Source organism: Myotis nattereri (assembly GCF_964212035.1).
Source record: "Myotis nattereri genome assembly, chromosome: 6".
Classification (NCBI taxonomy): Eukaryota; Metazoa; Chordata; class Mammalia; order Chiroptera; family Vespertilionidae; genus Myotis; species Myotis nattereri.
The window spans coordinates 47,728,369-47,743,148 of NC_138081.1; the positions used below are offsets into that span (position 1 = coordinate 47,728,369).

The following is a 14,780-nucleotide window of genomic DNA, read 5'->3' on the forward strand; positions in this document are numbered from 1 at the left end:
AGGAATAGCTGAGATAGTGGACTCTTGAGTCCGACTCCAGACCTTGTGTCTTACTAGTAATATGATCTTGACTAAATTATTTAATCTCTTTGGACTCAGTTACCTCATCTGTAAAATAGAAGTGATAATAGTACCTACCTCTGGGGTTTATAAGTTATGTAAACACACATAAGAGCAGCGTTTGGTATACTGTGTGTACTCAATATCTAGTATCTATATAATAAAAAGCTGGGGTTGTAATGACCGAAGGCTTGACCAGACCAGGCGCCCCGACCCAACACTGTCTAGGGGCTGTGGATCAGGCCTGGAGAGAGGCCTGCAGAAAGAGAGGCGGGGTCTGATCTGTAACCTCTGTAGCAGCCATTGATCAGAACTTGCCTCTCTTTCTCTCCCAGTCTGGCCAACAGCCACACATCCATTTCTCTCCAGGCCTCCACTGCGGCTGCTGATCAGTCCTGCCTTTCTGATCAGGCCCCATTGATAGGCCCAGAGATGCTGACTGGCATAGAAACTGACCAATCAGAACCAAATCTGGGTCAACTGTGAGCAGCCAGCTGACTGGCATACAAACTGACCAATCAGAACCAAATTGGCTGGCAGAGGAGGGCAGTTGGGGGCGAGATCAGGTCTGCAGGGGAGGGCAGTTAGGGGTGATCAGGCAGGCAAAGGAGAGCAGTTAGGGGTGAGATCAGGCCAGAAGGGGAGGGCAGTTGGGGGCAACCAGGCTGGCAAGGAAGGACAGTTAGGGGTGATCAGGTAGGCAGAGGCTGTTGGGGGTGAGATCAGGCGGCAGGGGAGGGCAGTTTGGGGTGATCAGGCAGGCAGGCAGAGAGGTTAGGGGCGATCAGGCAGGCAGGTGAGTGGTTAGGAGCCAGCAGTCCCAGATTGTGAGAGGGGTGTCCAACCAGTGGTCAGACATCCCCCGAGGAGTCCCCGATTGGAGTGGGTGCAGGCTGGGCTAAGGGAACCCCCCACCACTGCGCACAAGTTTCGTGCACCGGACCTCTAGTTATTAAACAATTCTGTTAAGGACAATGTTTTCTTCCTCCTAAACTCAACATCACTACTGATTTAAAAACCTTGGAAATAATTACTTCAGCTCAGGTTTTCCATCAGAAACAGGATTTCATATATAAGATATAACATCTAATGTTAGCTCTAAGAACTCTTACGGGATCTGTACAAGTCATTAAAGAGTGGAATCTTACTAAGCAAGGAGCGATAAGGTGCACTGTTAGGGAGAGAATTTCCGGAGATCTAAGGATCAGAGCCAGAGTAGCAGAATGAATATCTGAAGTTTACTGAAATAACAGTTCTATCATCTGCACAGGCAAATCGCCATCAAAAATATAAAGAGATAAGAGGGTTTAAAACAATAAAAACAAAAGTGCAAATCCAATATAAATAGCGTGATTTATCCTCATTTCCACAAGCAAGGCCAATATAGCAGTAACATACATGTATGGTAAACAACCTCATAAATATGGAAGACCATACTTCCTTTTCACCAAAGAGACCATTCCGCTCCCTGAAAGATTAGTTATGAATATGCTTAAAATAAAATGAGAGCTTAGCATAGCATGAGCATATGACACAAACTTTTAAGTTGGCAGTTAACATTTGTGAAAGCAATGATTTAACAATGGTTTATAAATGACTATCATTTAAAGTAAAACTTAATACTATATTTGATTATAAATTACACTCAGTCCATATAAGTTGAATGCATACCATACTTTAATAATCAAGACAGTTGGCTGTTTTTCTGAAGTACGTTTCGAACAGTTAGCATATAACCCGTATATAACAATATTGCTGTGTTTTTAGTCATCTCATATTTAAGGGTCCAAAATACATTATGTTCACAAAATAACACTGTCCATGAATGTCAACAGTTTTTTATTTATATTCCTTCAAAAACACTCTACCCTGGTCATTCACACTAATCTGCATAACTGGAAATAAGCAAAGATGCTAGGTAATTCACAGAGTCTCACCTCCACATAGAAGTTCTAACTGCCCTAGAAACCTATAGATCAAGTTGTCAACCTTTGAAAATGAGCAAAAATGTTCCAGAGCAGTCACTGTAGCCATGTATTTGGGCTTTATATTTATAGCATTGGATTTGTGACCTAAATGTGGCCATAGACATCACAGTAAACTAAGTCCCATATCAAAAATAAAATGCAAGCCCTAGCAGGTTTGGCTCAGTGGATAGAGCATTGGCCTGTGGACTGAAGGGTCCCAGGTTCAATTCTGGCCAAGGGCAGATCCCCAGTAGGGGGCATACAGGAGGCAGCCGATCAATGATTCTTTCTCATCATTGATGTTTCTCTCCCTCTCCCTTCTTCTCTGCAGTCAACACAAAAATCTATTTTTTTAAAATGCAAAAGTAATTGAGAGATTTTGTAATTTCAATAGCACAGACTTCAAAAAGTTGGACGCTGAGACATAACTCCTACATCTCTCTTTAAATAAGAGGTCACTGCCATACTTACAGGTTTGAGGCAGTCATCTATATATTAGTGTGTGATGAATCAAAGCGTACACTTAGTACCACGAACTTGGGCCCTTATGCCATAGCATTAATTTTGCCTTTCCCCCAAAGAATCATTTGCTCTTGAAGTAATAGGCTCTTAAGGCACATTTTAACAACAACAAAAATCATAGCTTGGCCAGTGTGGCTCAGTGGTTGAATGCCAACCCATGAACCAAGAGGTCACCGGTTCAATTCCCAGTCAGGGCACATATAAGTTGAATGCTGGGTTGCTGGCTCGATCCACAGTAAGGGGTATGCAGGAGGCAGCTGATCGATGATGTTTCTCTCTCATCGATGTTTCCATCTCTCTATCCCTTTCCCTTCCTCTCTCCCTAAAAATCAATAAAAATCTATTTTAAAAAACTCATGATATACCCAGCTCAAAAATGGAAGCTCCTCTTGGTTACAATAATATACATATGTACCTAAGTAATGTGTGATTTATCAGATAGGCAAATGTCTCTATCTTGAGGATAAAGTCACATTAGAAAAGCAATTCTTTGTTGCTTACTCTAAAAAGAAACATTATAAAAACAAGAGAATTAGATTTATAAGAATAATCCACCTATCGTATACCAGGCCTGTTGGCAAAGGTCCAACAGGATATAGGTCTGGAAATTAGAGAAAAAAACTTCCTTAGAATCCCAGGATGCTATACACCCAATTTTCTGAGCAAAAATTATGAGGCAGTTGGTGCTCTTTCATGATTTTTAGAAGTTTTCTTCCAAAATGCACAGCCTCTTGGGAGGGCTCAAATCTTAAATCCCAAGCAGCTACCATTTTAAACTGCAGCTGCCAGCCTCAAAGGAACAGGACTTGAGGAGAGGAAGGAGAGAGGATAGAAAGAAGTCACAGGTAGAAGTGGGATCATTTCAAGGACAAGTTGCGCTAGGAACTTGATACATTTTGCTAGGAGCAGCTTTGATATCCCTATGAGCCTCTGATAAAAGAAAAGAATATTATTTTCTAATACCCACAAGCATGCCTTAGGCACCAACCCTTGGGATAGACCCAGAATTATCTACTTGGATTATCTACTTGGAATGGTTTGGGGTGGGGGGTAGATTTAGGAACCTCTTAACTTGCTATTAGTCTAAAGTAAATATAAGTGAGAGAATTTCACAAAAACAAATACATAGCTAACTGTAATGCCTCCTCTGGCCAGCCCCTTCCCACTGAACTTGAGGGCTTTTCAGCTGTGCAGAGCATGCTGCTGGCAAGCTGAGCTCTAGTTCAGCCGTAAGATAGGAACAGGCAGAGTCTACAAGGTACACTGTCACAAATGAGAACATTACTCAAGGTGACCAATGTGCCCAACAGGATTCAATTCTACGGTAGAGATCTGAGACGTCCTCTGTGATCATGGAGCAATAAAAATAGCTGGTCCTAAATAAACATTTCAAATGCTGCACAATAACAGGCCCATTTCACAGGGGCCAAACATACAGAATTGTGTATCTATTTTTATATCTGCAGTTGTCAATCACCTACATTTGGGAAACCACGTGTCCTCTGATGTTACCTGGGTGGCAGGTACAAAAAGCCTCCAGAGTCCCTGCAATTCAATGACATTCTTATTTGTCTCCAGTGATCGGCACCATTTTGGAAATCTGGTCCCAAAGGTACTAAACAACAGTAATACAGCAAAAAGAAACCACCTCTCTGTATAAAATGATTATAGAGATGTGTGTTGAGGTAAAGAGCTTTGTAAAAACTGTTGAGTAGGGAAGCACTGCCAAAGCTATCGAAATTTTTAGATAAGTTTGGTGCTAATATTATTCATCAAAACTCCTGTTTAAGTATATTAGTTACAAACAAGGGACAGTTCTCATTGCTCCTACAGCTTGCTGCCCCAATCTGTACCATCTCCACTGAAAAATGATTTTTTTTCCTCAACAACTGGTAGCAAAGATTCCCAAGTTTATAAAAGTCATTGCTAATGCATTACTTTTTTAATTTCTGATTGCCATAGCTAAGAACTACAGTATGCATGTCCTTCACACCAAGTACAGAAAAAGCTTACAAAAGTTTTATCAAAGTTTAGTTCAATGAAAAAGTGCAAAATATATACAGTTCCTGGCAGTTCTCACACAGGATTGTTCTGACTACAGACCATAAAAGTGTACATTTATGTCATGAAATTACAGTGGATTTAACTTCACTATTAGTATACAAGTTTTTGCTTCAAAGTGCTTGCTTTATTTAAAAAAGAAAAGATCAGAAGGGTCACAGGATTTTTATTTTTACAACAAATTTATGTTCTGTGTCCCAATCTCTTCTTCCTCTTCCTTTAGTGCAACACAGTGCAGCAGCCTCACTGAAAGGCCCGATTTCAAAAGATGTTCCTGAAACCTCACCTACAGCAGCACTCTAGGGGTCCCATTGGGGGTGGTTCCTTTTTTCTTCTGCAGTTGATTCTGAACCTTTCTTGATTTCACCACCTTCATTCTCACCTCAAAAACTTCATGGATGGCCTTCCGGAAGCAATGAAAATTATAGTCAATAAGCCCTGGAGAAGAAAGCCAAAAATATTTAGCAATGTCACAGAGAAAGAAATAATATCCATCTTTTCATGTCGACCATGACAAGGATCAACCAGTAGGGGGCAGTAGAGAAGCGGCCTTAACATAAGATCCAAAGACTGAACGGGGGAAGTCTGCAGCTGGTCCTCAGGAATCGCAGGCAAGATCTTGTGAATGTGTATTTCTCACTAAGAAAAGTTTCCGGAGTATATACCACATTTTCAAAGGTGTCTATGACCCAACACATTTGAAGAGCCACGTGAACACATTTTTTTGACCTTTCAGAATTAAAGATTTTTTACAATGAAGTTATTATCTTCAATGAAATACTTATTACTTTTCCCTAGAAGGCATTATTAAATTGACTCTATGTGGAGGGAGACCCTGACTTGGAGTGTGGCTGAGATAACAAAGCCACTGTATCAATCAAGTAATCAATCAATATTTACGGGATGTATATTATAAGTAATCAATCAATATTTACGGGATGTATATTGTATTTAAACCATTGTCATAAGTCCTGGGGAAGGCCCAGTCCCTGGTTTTACTAGTAGAGTGATAGCAGTCAACTCAAGCTCAGGAATTCAACAACCAATGACACTCTCAGTTCTTCAATATCATGTAAATTTAAAATGGATACTACTTTCAACAATAAAGATTTTTTTTTAATGGAGAAACAGTAGGGTAGAATCTTACTGTATTTTCAGAAACTAATTAGTAGTACAAAAATAGAATAAAAGAGAATGCAAAGTCTTAAGTGTATTTTTCATTCTCACCACTAGTTTATTAGTGTTGTGGCTAATGTTTACACTAATTAACATAGGCAGTTGGTCCTTATTTACTATCTTTAACTAATTAAAACAACTAGCCTAACCATTATTTCCATCCACTAAGGTGATGCTTCCAGAAACCCAAAGAAAGAATTGAGATTCCAGCCAAGGACTGAAATTCTTCAAACTAGTTATACAAGTGCGAGCGAACTGGAGGAACCCCCACCTCAGCTTCCAGGAGCAGGAAACCTTCGGAGCAGCGCCCTCTGCTGCTTCTGCAGTGATAGTGGCCACACATCCAGTTTTAAGAAAAATAACAAAACCGATGAGGCAATAAGGCAGAAGTAAGAAACAAAGCAGCATAAGGCAGGAATGAAAAACAAAGCGCAAAGAAGTGATGTTACTTAGTGGGAATTTGGAAATGAGATGTTAGAACAACCTTACAAATCTCTGCCTACCATGTGTGCAACTAACTGCCTTAGGAAGAAAGCTCAGCTTGACTGCTTCAACGGGACGAGTGAATCAAATACTCAGCGTGGGAAATTGCAGAGACATCCTATTGATAGTTTTTGACAAATCTTAACTTAGTCATCTTTGCACATTTTTAAATGCGCAAAATTTTAAAAATTTTAAAGTAATCTTGCTGCATGTGGGGTTTTAAATGTAAAATGGTAAAAATTCACAACTGGGGTTTTCAAAGGAAGTAAGCACTCAGGAAAAGAGTTTGCTATTTATTTCAACCCTTTCACTGAAAATACAAGAGAGACATGAACAGAATAAGGACTACCTTCACCACCATACCCAGTTGTAGGACGGTCCTACACCTTTCTCTGCTTCAGTGGTTCTCACCCTAGCTGGGCATTAAAAACATCCAAGGAAGTTCAAAAATATTAACAAACCCCAGGCCTCCCTCCCAGGAATTCTATTCTAATTACATGGAAGAGGACCCAGATGTCCGTATTTTTTAACTGCCTCCCATCCCAAGGTGCCTATAATGTGCATCTAGGGCGGAGAGTCCTGCATCTGCTTTCAATTCTATCTCCTCTGCCAAAGCAGTCACAGGGACCCTGAATGAAAACTCAGATGAAGACAAACATGGAGAAAAGCTAATCACCACGTGTTGATTATCAGCACCAACAGGACTCAGCAATACAAAATTAAAGCAACAAAATAAATCAAACTACTCCATGCATTTATAAGCCTAGGTTCTTTTTAAAGACAGCTGCCTAATAGATAAGATGTCCACCTCATCTGGTTTGCCCAGTTTTACTGGAGGTCTACTGTCCCATGAAGCCCCATGGTCCCAGACACATAGCGATGGGTGGTCACCGTAAAAAAAGCGTGCATGTTTAACATGATGGGGTTCCACCTACTCTGCCTATTTATTTACATTTATTAGTTATGACATTAACACCTAAGTTTCTATTTAGTTTAAGAAGTTCTACAAAGTCTGCCTATCCACAGTGGAGGTTATAATTAGTGGGCAAGAGTGTGAGAAGAAACAGGAGTTGCACAGTTTGAAAGCATGTATTAATGACAAAGGGACAAGCAGGGAATTTCCAGTGGAAAAACTGGCAGAAACTACCTTAGCCAAGTCAACATCAGCGTCACCAGCAACAAGACACCATTAACCACTTGATGTGATGCACAGAGAAAGACACACATCATTTCTGTGTGGTGTTTTTTAAATATACTTTTATTGATTTCAGAAAGGAAGGGAGAGGGAGAGAAAGAGAGAGAAACATCAATGATAAGAGAGAGAATCATCAATTGGCTGCCTCCTACATGACCCCCACTGCGGATCCAGAGCCTGAAACCCAGGCATGTGCCCTGACTAGGAATGGAACCGTGACCCCCTGGTTCATAGGTCAACATTCAACCACTGAGCCACGCTGGCCAGGACTGTGTGGTGTTCTAACCAAAGTGCATCATCTCATTCCAACTGTGTGAAAAATCTCAGACAAGCCCAGTCTGAGGGACAGTCTACAAAATAATTGGTCAGTACTCTTCAAAAGTGTTAAGACCATGGAAGACAAATTGTCACAGATAGGAGGAGACCAGGAGAAATAGCAACTAAATCAATTTTGGATCCTGAAACAGAAAACGGGTATTTTTGGAAAAACTGGTGAACTCTGCACAGGTCTGTGGTTTCGTTGATAGCATTATACTGATGTCAACTCCCTAGTTTTGAAAACTGTGCTATAGTATGTAAGATGTTAACATCTGGGGAAGCTGGATGAGGAGTATATGTAAACTACAGTTTTTAGAAGTTTGTGGAAGTCTAAAATTGGTTCAAAATTATTCCTTTTAGAAACTGCCACCATCCTAGATGGTTTGGGGGCTGTAGTTGTACTATTTGTATAACTTTTATTAGCTTCCAAAATCAACATGAAATATTAATCACCAGATATAAATTCTGGAAGTATCTTTAACCAAGAAAATACACATATAATGGTTTTAAACAATATACAACACTGATCCCAAAGAGGGAGAACCCCAGGAATCTTTAGGCCTGACTGCCATACACTGATGGTATGATGTTATATTGGGGGAAAATCTCTTATGTCCTGAGTCTGGGTAAAATCATCTGTAATTGAGAATGAAACAAGGTATGGTCCTATCTTCAAAATTGCATGGATTTATTATATAATCTGTTCTTACTTTCAGCAAGATGAAAATAAAAAGTAAAAGATTAACACCATTTAATTAAAAATTTTACAGGACAAGGACACAAAAGGCAATTTGGTTGGCAATAGTAGGTAAATATGGGGAAAATACATGCATAACTTCAGTAAGAAGCAAGGAAATGTAAACTTAAATGATATACCAGTTTTCAATAACCAATTTTTTAAGTAGTTTATTGATTTTTAGAGAGAGAGGAAGGGAGAAGAGAGAAATATCAATGTGAGAGCAGAACATCGGTTGGCTGCCTCCTGTATGCCCCCCTACCGGAGATAGAGCTGCAACCTGGGTATGCGCCCTGACTGAGAATCAAACACCCAACCAACTGAGCCACACTGGCCAGGGCTCAATTATCATTTTTGTTGTTGCTGTTAATCCTCACCCGAGGATATTTTTCCATTGATTTTTAGAGAGAGTAGAAGAAAGGGGGAAAGAGAGAGAGAAACATCAATTGGTTCCCTCGTGCACTTGCCCCAACTAGGACCAGGGACTGAGCCTGCAACCTGCAACTGAGGTACATGCCCTTTACCAGAATCAAACCTGGGACAACTCCAGTCCACAGACCAATGCTCTATCCACTGAGCCAAAGTGGCTAGGGCTCAATTATAAATTTTTAATGCTAATACCCAATATTGAAACTACAAGCAAAATTGACACGCTCATATTCTCTTAGTAGCATAAACCCATAAAGTCTTTCTAAAGGACATTTTGGTAACGATGCATTAGAAGCCACCAAAACATGCCTACCCTTTGATCTAAGTAATTCCATTCGTTGAAAGCTTTTCCTGAGGAAACAACCAAAGATGTACAAAAATATTTAGTGAAAAGAGGGTCATCATAGATTATTCATAAGATCAAAATCTAAAAATGATGTGGGAAAAAGATTTAGTAAGTTGGAAAGATGTCTATAATAATTTAAGTGAAGGTTATAAAGTAGGATTTATCATACAATCTCATATATAAAGATAATAGATATATACGTGAAAAAGGCTGGAAAGTGATACAGAAAATATTGAGGATCTGAGTGAGAAGTTTATCAGTAATTATTTCTTTTTTGCTTATTTGTTATTTATAAATTTTCTAAGCGAATCTATTGCTTTTATAATTTAAAAAAATCTAAATTATGTTTTCATGCTCAATGAATTTGAAAACAACAGGATATAAAACTATATAGACAATCACCTGACCCCACTTTTGTTGGAAGGAAAGAACAGGTGAAGGAAGAGAGGAAGGAAAGGAGAAAGAAAGCGCATTTCAGAAATTTAGCATGGGGTTTAACTCTAAGTGGTGGAATTGAGTGGTTTTATTTTGTTTTTGTTGTACATTCCTAAATTTTCTAAGTATTTTTAAAATAAACACGTATCGCTTTATAAGGAAAAAAGGCTTTTTCAGTCAATGTTATTATTGCCACTTTGTTGGGAATATTTTTACCCAACAAATTGGTAAATCATTTCCTAGTTGCAAAAAATTCATAGCAGCAGCAGTAAGGTATTACCCAGATTAGGTAGCAAGAGAAAAAATGAATATTTTTATGAGGTTAATTGCTTTGGTTTTAAAATACAACTGAAAAGATATCTGGTGATATTATTATTAAGTGTTTTCATGTCTTCTGTTTTCAGGATCATGGTGCCATCCCTGTGTTTTGAGGACTAAAGAATATAGAGGCTGAACACAAGTTAAATACCGTCTAGCTTTGATGTTGCATGAGTCCCCTCCTTCACATGGGAGCACAAGTGGTCACATGTCCCTAAAACCTTCGGGAGGTGCGGCCCAAGAGGGAGGCCACGGCCCTCGCTGTAGGCTGGGGGGCCTCCCCTTGGTAAGGAGCTCTACAGACTGGCAGCACCCCAGCTAGCTGCACCCGCAGGAAAGCTGAGGCCCCTGGTGGATGGCTGCGTCCGCTTCCACCTCACAGCAGCTTTCGCTAGAGGGCAGGCTGGTTCACGGGTCCCCAAAGCTGACTGATCAAGGGGGCCTGTGACTCGAGTCTACAAACTTCAAGAGGCACGCTGCTCCCCATCCACATTCAACAGGCAGTGAAGGCAGTATTAGTCTGAATCACACACACATAATTACCTTTTCTTTCAAAGCTTTCCTCTCTGACAAAGCAAACAAGAGCCAGGAACTTTGTCACCTCTTTTAAATAAAGAACTGTGGTATTATTCAGCTTTATAATGGCTGTTGACTCCTTGTCATAGGGGGTTCCTGCTCCGTCTTCTTTGAGACTAAATGGGGACAGAAACCAAAACACATATTTGACCATCGAGAAAGAACTATAAATTGTAACCCGACAACAGAAACCAGCTTTAACACAGAATGATTTACTTCTTTAAATGTATTAAACCTAGCCTACCCATTCAGATCTCAGAAACACACAATCATAAGAATGTAGAATGTATGACAGTCACTTTCCTACTGACACAAGGAATGGCTGTTGTGGCAGCTGGGCAACCCCCCAGACACCTGCAGAACACAGGTGAGGGACTGCGGGCGTTAGTTCTCCTCCACTCCGTGGCCCTCAAGCCTTTCTCATAATCAAATAACCAGGCTGTCAAAGGCACGGTCTGAGGAAAGACCAAGGACTGAAGAACTGTTCCAAATGAAAGAAGCCTAAAGACACATGACAGCCAAATGCTGAATTAGAGGTTGAATTGCAGGGGAAAACTGATATAAAAGGTAGAAGTGGGACCACTGGTAAAATTTGAATATGGACTGTATATTAGATAATCGAGTGAAGTAGCCATGCTAAATATTTTCTGTAGGTTTGAAATCTTTTTAAAAAAAAAAGTTAATAGATTAGTCTAATTTTTTTGTTTTCTTTTTATTTTTTCATTGAATTTATTGGGGTGACATTTGCTAATAAAATTATATAGATTTCAGGTGTAGCATTCTATAATACATCATCTGTACATTGTATTGTGTGTTCACCACCAAGTCAAGTCACCTTCCATCACCACTGAGCACCTTTATACCCTCTTCTACCTTCCCCAACCTTCTTTCCCACTGGTAATCTGTGGCCTATGTCTAGGAGTGGTGTTTCCTGTTTTCTTTTATTTTGCTTAATCCCTACACCTTTTCGCCCAGCCCTGCAACTCCCCTCCCCTCTGACAGCTATCAGTCTGTTCTCTATCTATGAGTTTTTTTCTGTTTTGTTAAGTTTATTTTGTTCATTAGATTCCACACTGAGTGAAATCATATGGTACTTGTCTTTCTCTGACTGGCTTATTTCACTTGGCTGCAGACACAGATGACTTGGGTTTGTATCCCAGCTTACTTACTTACTATGGGCAAGTTAAGTAACTTCTTTGAGCCTCAATTTCCTCGTCTGTATTCTAACAGTAATTACTTCAAAGTTTCCTAATGTAATGAAATAATACATATATAGCACCGAGCATAGTGCTGAGACCATGTAGTATGCATAATGAATGTTAACTGCTATTATTATTATTATGACTTTATCAGGGAGAAATACATTTTCCTCCGTGCTCAAGGTTCTTCTGACTGGTCTAATAAATACACATGAGACAGATGAGAAAGAGGAAATAACCAAATTTAATATCTACATAGTATGGGAACCCTGCATACATGAGAGAATCAGAGACCCCACATGCAGGAGAGGTATGTTCGCTGAGGTCGTGGTATTTTGTGGAAGAGCCACACTCAAGGGGCCAAAGAGCCGCATGTAGCTCGCGAGCCATTGTTTGCCGACAACTGTCTTAGCCGGTTCAGCTCAGTGGATAGATAGAGTGTCCGCCTGCGGACTGAAGGGTCCCAGGTTTTTCAGCCAAGGGCATGTGCCTGGGTTGCGGGCTCGATCCCCAGTAGGGGGCGTGCAGGAGGCAGCTGATCAATGATTCTCTCTCATCTGTGATGTTTCTATCTCTCTATCCCTCTCCCTTCCTCTCTGAAATCAATAAAAATATATATATTTTTAAAAAAGATTATCACTGGTAGTCTTTTATTATATGCAAGGCCCCTAATTCAAGTTCTTCTAGGTAGTTAAGGGAGGGGCAGAAATTTATCTTGAACCGGAGGCTAAAGTTGCATTTAGCTCAAGAAACAATCTGCCGAAACCGGTTTGGCTCAGTGGATAGAGCATAGGCCTGCGGACTGAAGGGTCCCAGGTTCGATTCCGGTCAAGGGCATGTACCTGGGTTGCGGGCACTTCCCCAGTGGGGGATGTGCAGGAGGCAGCTGATTGATGTTTCTCTCACATCGATGTTCCTAACTCTCTATCTCTCTCCCTTCTCTCTGTAAAAAATCAATAAAATATATTTTTTTTTTTAAAAAAAAAGAAAGAAACAACCTGCATACCACAGAGACATATCTTGGGGTGACTAGTTCTGAATCCCCACAGCCTGAATGACTGAAACTGAACCCTTCGAAACACTGATGTAATCAAAGAATTATGCATCCTTTCCTCATGGACAAAGGAGCACTTCCCTGTATCTCTTCCCCTTATGTGAAACCATGCATACATTTTCTGATTTATTTTTGCTTCCCAAACATAAATACTTGACCAGAAATCTGATTTAATTGTAATTTTGCTAAATAAGCCTTATTAATACACTAGAGGTCCGATGCACGAAAGTCGTGCAAGGGGTTTGGCCCTCGCAGCTGCCTGAGGCAACGGTGGCAGCTGCCTCGGCCCTCGCAGGCCCTCGCAGCCTCGGCTTCATCTGGAAGGTCGTCCAGTCTAATTAGCACATTACACTTTTATTATTATAGATAAGCATAATAACTCAGCTGCTGATGATCCTTACCATTTTGTGTAGTAAGAGCCAGCATTTACTAAACATGTATTCTGTGATGGGCACCGTTCCTGGTTCTTACTATGCATTATATTGTCTGGCACAAGAATCCTCAGTGCTGAGGAACTGAGGTGAGGTTGGGAAAATAAGATAACTTGGTCAAAACTGATGATGGGGGTACAGCCAGGACTGCAAACTCATCTAATTTTAGAGTTAATGCCTTTAATCTTGTAAATATCACAAGTGGGGAGGGTGGCAAACCAGATTACATAAAACTGCCTGAATTGTAGGGTATTTTACTTATTTATTTTAAATAGATTTTTATTGATTTCAGAGAGGAAGGGAGAGGAAGAGAGATAGAAACATCTATCTCTGATGAGAGAGAATCATTGATCAGCGGCCTCCTGCACATCCCACACTGGGGATCGAACCTGCAACCCAAGCACGCACCCTGACTGGGAATCGAACCGTGACCTCCTAGTCGATGCTCAACCACTGAGCCATAAAGACCAGGCTGTAGAGTATTTTAAGTAGAGTATTTTAAAGGAAATGTAGGTGTTTAGTTTTGAGAGTATTTTAAACTGGCACATACATGGCTACTTCAAAGTAAGTTGTAGAAGTTAGTTTTTTATAAAAGGATGCAACTCACTATAACCTACCAGAACAGTAAAGAAAAATTTTAAGAAGTGTTAAGTCTCAAATGTTAAAGATGCTTTAACAGAATTCTTAGCTTCCTTTGTACTACTTTTAGTTACTGTTTTTCTAAACTGAATTTCTTGCTAATAAAGTAATGTTTTGAGAATTAACTGTAACATTTAAAAATTGTAAGCCAGCGGTTCTCAACCTGTGGGTCGCGACCCCTTTGGGGGTTGAATGACCCTTTCACAGGGGTCGCCTAAGACACATATATAATTACATATTGTTTTTGTAATTAATTACTATGCTTTAATTATGTTCAATTTGTAACAATGAAAATACATCCTGCATATCAGATATTTACATTATGATTCATAACAGTAGCAAAATTACAGTTATAAAATAGCAATGAAAATAATTTTATGGTTGGGGGTCACCACAACATGAGGAACTGTATTAAAGGGTCGCGGCACTAGGAAGGTTGAGAACCACTGTTGTAAGCAATGAAGAAACCTGCATTTAAAATTTCCAAATAAATATACTACTACTAGAGGACCAGTGCATGGAGGGGTGTTCCCTCAGCCTGGCTGCCCCCTCTCACAGTCCAGGAGCCCTCAGGGGCGGGAGGCAACCCGGTGATCAGGGGAAGGCAACGCCCTATCACACCTTTGTTGCTGCCACTGCTGGCAGTGCAAGCCTCGGCTGGCCCTGGTTACCTGAGCCTCGGGCGGCCCTCAGAGGCTGGGAAGCCGCCATCTGAGGCTTGCCTATGCCTCGGGCTGGCCCTAGGTGGCTAGGGGACTGAGGGGCTGGGGGACTCCGGAGGCAGGCACACGGAGCAGCCGGGTCCGCCTGGGGCCAGGCCTGGCCTTGCCGCACC

At 40.6% G+C, this 14,780-nt stretch overlaps 1 protein-coding gene across 1 annotated transcript in view; it reads right to left on the bottom strand.

Moving 5' to 3' along the window:
- Positions 1–4,294: 4,294 nt before the first annotated feature.
- The window catches only part of RRAGD (Ras related GTP binding D), a 34,013-nt gene continuing 23,527 nt past the window's right edge, over positions 4,295–14,780 (bottom strand). Inside the window, exons 6-7 of the mRNA XM_081094089.1 lie at positions 10,590–10,738; positions 4,295–5,048 (exon numbers count right to left, since the gene is read on the bottom strand). Of these exons, the coding sequence (XP_080950215.1) occupies positions 4,897–5,048; positions 10,590–10,738 (301 nt within the window). The 3' untranslated portion in view covers positions 4,295–4,896. The remainder of the gene's footprint in view (positions 5,049–10,589; positions 10,739–14,780) is intronic.